The 5870-nt window shown below is 38.3% G+C and overlaps 1 protein-coding gene across 1 annotated transcript in view; it reads left to right on the top strand.

Annotated features, from left to right (window-relative positions):
- Nucleotides 1-4682: 4682 nt before the first annotated feature.
- notch2 (notch receptor 2) overlaps nt 4683-5870 on the top strand; it is a gene marked incomplete in the record, with an annotated part of 60662 nt that continues 59474 nt past the window's right edge. Inside the window, 1 exon segment of the mRNA XM_014004650.1 lies at nt 4683-5051. Within this exon segment, the coding sequence (XP_013860104.1) occupies nt 4979-5051 (73 nt within the window).

Below are 5870 nucleotides of genomic sequence, written 5' to 3'. Positions count from 1 at the left end.
GCACAGAGGTCCGGGCCCCCAGGGCGCACCCCCTCCAGGCCAAAGCCCGACAGGCCCAGAGGCCCCGAGCCCAGCCCCAGACCCCAGGAACCCCCAGCACGCCGGCGGCCAGTCGCACACTTTTTTCACTCGTTTATCCTATTTTTGGATCAATAATCATCAGGTCCTGCACACAAAAAAAGAGTGAAAAAGCAGCCAAAGCTCAAAGAAAATCTTCAAAAAAAATAATGAATACTCGTTGAAAAAAAGCACTAAAGATTACCAGAAAATCTGTCTTTATTGAAGTAAAATATAAAGAAGTAAATGTGTTCATATCAGTATAACTTCTATCTTCCATTTCTCTTCGACACTAAAGRGATTTTGGATTTCATTGACGTTAGTGTTTTTCTCATAAAGAAAATTCAAACATGGCTGAATTGGATTTGAGTCGTGGAGCTTTCTCAAGATGTTGTTTTCAAAAAGTTTTTTTCCCCCTCATTCCCTTAACTTTGTCAAAGCTCTGAGGTCTTTCATCAGAGCTGTGGTAAGAAGGAACTAATCAGTATTTTCTGCTTATGCGGCTGAGCCGCGCCCTCTCTCATCCCGTCGCTCCCAAGCTACAGAAGCCCACATCTGGAGTGACATCATTAAGAAAACAGAACAGCAGACAGAGATCCTTTTAACAGATTTATCTCACATTACTTTTTAAAAAAAGACTGAATCTATGAAGAAATAGGAAACAAAAGGAGTAAAAGCTTTCCTCAGAGTGACCTTTCTAAAGTAAAAACAACTTAAAAGTGAGGGGTTGGCAATAACAGCAGCTTTAAATGTCTGGGCTGCATTCAGTACCTGACAACCAACCACACATGTCTGACACCGGCCTCAGCAACACGTTTATTGTCAGCACAGACCCCCCTCCAGGAACTGGATCCTCCTCTGGCTCCAGGCCTTTCAGAGGGGTTGAATAAAGGACAAAGGGCCGCTCGCCKCTGAGGGCGGCTCAGCAGTCTTGTCCTAATGGGGTGTGAAGACAAACAAATCACTGGGATGCGACGTGTTCCTGTCACTGATGAGCTCGAGTGATTTACACCTGAATTATCCTCCCTGATGAGGAATAATTAGGCTGGGATTTCTGAGCTCCATGGCTGCGTGGTTCAGTGAGTGGGTGGGTGGGTGGGGTGGAGGGAGTTTTACTGCTCAAAAGCAAACAGCTGATTTAAAAAAGAAGACACAATATAAAAGATCTAATGTTCTCAGTATAAAATGCACAAATGTGGCAGCTGATTTGGGTAACCCTTAAGAATAAAATTACTCAAAAATCCCATGCAACATGAAATATCACACTTAAATTATGTGATCCCACACCTAATTTTAGCTGCGGTTACCATCTTTCATTGAACCAACTCCCAAAGTTATACAGTTGTAGATCAGTCAGTGATTTGTACTACAAAGTTTCATTCAAACTCCTCCAGTGCTTCATCAGATACTCAGACACATTGTTTGTGTACTCCTTATATTTTCTCTTGTATTGTGCAGTATTTACTTTGCTTAATTTCATCATATTCACGTACTTTTAAGAGTGCAGCAAACACATGGTTGCATTAAATTACATTTTCCTCTCAGATCATACCCTCACTCTCTATTCTTAAATCATATTCTAGCTTTAAACATCACCGGTGCAGTTTTAAATTGCACCAAATTCATAAATGTCACAAGTTGTGATTTGAAAAAAAAAGTGAATACATGTTCACGATACCAAACACTGCGTATCACTCTTATTGCTATTTTTTTGCAACAACCTTTTCTATTTGTTACCCCAGATTTCAACACAATAATCCAAATATGGCAAGAACATATGTACAGTAAAGAGTGTGTAAAGTTTTGTTGTTCAAGACATGCCTTGTTTTATGGTTTTTGCTAACAATACGACAAAATGTAACATAAGATTTGACAAAACAAACGTAATGGGATTGGAAGATGGGGAAAATGATTCCCACTGATGCAACACAGCTTGTTTCCACTTAAATACATATTAACATACAGTACATATTACTTTTTTTCAAACATTATGCATGCATAGCACCTGTTAATTGTGGTATCGACCATGCACCTGACGGCTGCGTATCACCAGACGTGTCTGGCCTGCATGAAGCATTTTATGCATCCAACGAAGACCTTGTACACACAACCTACACCACAATTATCCAGACCTGAGCACTGGCGATACTATATCCATGATCTGTTATAGCTCATTATCAATCTGCCTCAATACATTTTAATGTTTCATTATAGGTAGAACTCCAAATTTGCTTAAGTTTGTTCATTGGGCCATGACTTCTTCCATACTCAACATGTTGTGAAATTCATGTCGCCATTTTTCAATTGCAAAACAATTTACCGATAGGCTACTTCGCACATTTTCCAATTTAACAACATGGTCCTTTTTTTGCTGCATGAAATGCAAGATTAGCTGTTTTATAATCCTTTTAGTTTGAAACTGAGCAGCTCTGTTGCTTAAAGAGTCAAAGAGTAGGTTTTAGAGACATCGTAGAAACAGCTTTAACAATTTGGCTCCAAAAACATTGCCCATCTGGACAATGCCACATTATGAAGCCATTCCAACAAAGCTCTAAGGAGCTGTAGGATCATATTTTTTAGTTTGGCTGGAGTTATGTATGCATGGTGTAAGATTTGAAGTTGTAACTGATTAAGATATCTTTGCTATATTTCTTTGTTACATCACATATGCTTTGCTTTCAGTCGATGAGATTGTGATAATCTAACTCATTCAACCCGTTGGGATTGAGTTCTGCTGTTTGGGTTTTTTTTCCTGGCAATAATTGACATTTTATACAAACCTAAATCCGTCCCTCTGTTTACAGCTAAAATCCTATATTTATTATCCAGTTCTGTTTTATGATTGGAATCTTCGTTTGAGAGCTTTGACAAAATGGATGCAAGTAGGGCGTGCTGTAAATAATAATAATATTTGTATTTGTAATATTGTGTTGTTTTCATATAATATTTGAATGGGGGTTTCCAGCAGCTGTAAAAGTCAAATCATGCCATATTGGACAAGATGCAAAGACAATATTTTCCTTAACTATTTTCTCATGACGTTTCTGCATGGAAAAACAYTTTAGTTAGAGAATATTATCCAACTTAGCAGGAGGACGGTGATGATGCCAGAGTAATGTAGACCAGTGGTTCCCAAACTTTTTATCTTCTGACCCACAAACTATCCATGGCAAAAACTTGTGACCCAAATATTACTGGTCTGAGTACACCAACTTCATTAATAACCCTAAAAACACAGGCTTTTTGACAATCTAAACAGCTTGTAACAAATTTAAATACTTATTTATAGTTATTTTGTGTTTTGTAATAATTATAGGGAAATATTACATCAGCAATTATTTTATTACCCTTCAAATTGATTTCTGGAGATTATCCAAGGTGCTTCATGACCCATAATTGGGTCCCAAGCCCAACTTTGGGAACCAAAGTGCAGTGGTTCCCAAACTTTTCAGCTTTTGACCCACAAAATAACAGTAGCAGAGACCTGTGTCCCCAGWTATTTTTGGATGATAAACATTTGTATCAGGTCAACTAAACATGGGCATAGTAACAATCATTTTTATGCTACATTTATCCATTTTAAATATACTAACCTCACTYCTTTTTTAACTGCTAAGGCAAAAATGTAATTAATTCAGAAAATCTTTTCAGGACCCCATCTTGATGTTTCGGGACCCCACTTTGGGTCCCAACCCCAACTTTGGGAAACACTGATGTAGACAGATTTTTTTTCCTTCACTGTTTGTTCCTCCATCCTTGCTCTAAATGAGTTGTAGATGTACACCGAACTTATTTAATTTACATTTCTTCAGTGATAAATGTGAAATTTTTACTAACAGACGAACCCAGGCAATGAGATATAGAACTATGATGATGCTCCTGCAGAAAACCCCTCAAACATTTTAATACTTATATTAAAATAACTTCACAGAATACTTTATTTGTTAGTGTTTTTCTAAATATTACATATATTATTTAACAGAAATAACCTATTATCCACTTTGCAGACAAAAAACCCCTTCTTTTTCTCTTATTACTAATGCAGCTCCAGAGGTAACCTGCGTCTCAACTGACGCTAATTAAACAAACATCAGTGGTAATGTGCTGAAATTATTCTCTTTAATCTAACTACAAGAATAAATCTGTTTTTTCCCCTACACCTGAAAACCAAAGGTGGGCACTTCAGCACTCACCCACCATATTTAATTTATAGTGTAATAAAAAAAAAAAGATGATACAGAATCGTGGGTGTTTGAAGACGTCCCGTGGAAAAAACGTGCAGTTGACAGGGTTGTAAAAAAGAAAGACAGAAAACCGAGTGAACGGGTTAATTTTGACTCATACCAGGCTCTCTGAGAGAAGTAGAAAAATGAGAAAAAAATTCCTCCGCCGCGACGACACACACATCGACAACTTTAATCCTCACTCCGCTCATCCCTCGACAAAACACCCATCAAATCGCACACATTTGTTAAAACTATCCCTAACCCTAACTCGCTGTTTGTCTTTTAGATATTATAATATATTTTAAAGAGTTTTGATAAGTTTCTAATCTCTTCATAGTTCCTCCTTGACTTCAGCGGAAGGATACAGTATTTTTTTTTTCCACTCAAACGTTGACTTCAGTTTTTTGCGCAGCGTGAAGAAGCGCGAGGCAGTTTTTTTCTTCCTCCGCAGCGCCGTGTTGATTCAGATTAAATTAACTTTATGGGTGTTTTTGTTGGCGTCGCAGTTTGTGGAGCGTATGTAAACGGGTAGTAAAGTGTAATAACTTGATAGTTTAGTGTTAAGGTTTTTTTTTAACCTCCGACCAACGAGACTTTACTTTTTTTTCTCCCTTTTTTTTGAGAAGTAACCGAGCAGGGAGGGAGGCAGCTCAACTTTTTGGGCTGACTTACCCTATGTGGATTTTACTGAAACTATGGAGCAGATACCCGGCCTCTCCCCGAGCAAGTCTGTTGCCCTCGTCTTCTGCTTCGTTGGGCTCTCTGTCGGTGAGTTCGTCTCTGCGGTGAAGATGGGTTATTTCGTGACCGGGTCAGGTTTTGTTGTGTATCTGCGGGACTCAGACACGCAGCATCTCTTCATGTCTGCCTTTAAAGTTCAGCTCCTCCTGAAAACCCTCCTGCCTGACGGCACAGCAGCCTCGTTTCGACTCGGTTTTCGGTAAATGTGCGTCTGCTGCTGCCTTTAAATGAAGCCATGGACCCTTCACTGTGAATTTATTATGATTTGGACGATTATAAATGTGTTAGTGCTGCTCCAGTTTTTAGYTCAATTCAACAGAATGGATATTATAGTTTGATTTTGATCAGAGGATTTCAAATAATCTTGATTAGAAGCTTGTGGTAAATTACTACACCTCTAAATGTGTTACCCTTTTCCTCTTTAGTAGCCCCTATTTTATTTAAAGCGCTTCATCAATATAAAGGAGGAGGAGCCAGGCAGATTAAATATATTTTAGATTAATTAATATGATTAATAAATACTGGGGTTGAAACATGTGTTGTAATAAAGTTGTCTATGCATTTTTTTGCCACATAAAGGAATAACTGTTCCCCTCTAGAGGCACCTGTGAATAATTTAGTAAATTACTGACCACTGTCAGAGGTCATTAGCTGGTCCTGTGTTAAAATGAATCAGGGGGATGATGAAATTTGTGTTTTGGAGATCATTTCTTTCTTGTAAAAATGCTTTTTGCCCATCTAATACTGGATACCTGGTTGGCAGCAAAGTGTCAGAGTAGCAACAGCAAAATAAGCTGTTTGGTGGTGAAGATTTGGCAATTTCTTTATGTGCATAACCCAGTATAC

Source organism: Austrofundulus limnaeus, unplaced genomic scaffold, assembly GCF_001266775.1.
Source record: "Austrofundulus limnaeus strain Quisiro unplaced genomic scaffold, Austrofundulus_limnaeus-1.0 Scaffold25, whole genome shotgun sequence".
NCBI classification, from domain to species: domain Eukaryota; kingdom Metazoa; phylum Chordata; class Actinopteri; order Cyprinodontiformes; family Rivulidae; genus Austrofundulus; species Austrofundulus limnaeus.
Note: the sequence above shows the minus strand (reverse complement) of the source record. Positions and strands in the feature narration are given on the sequence as shown.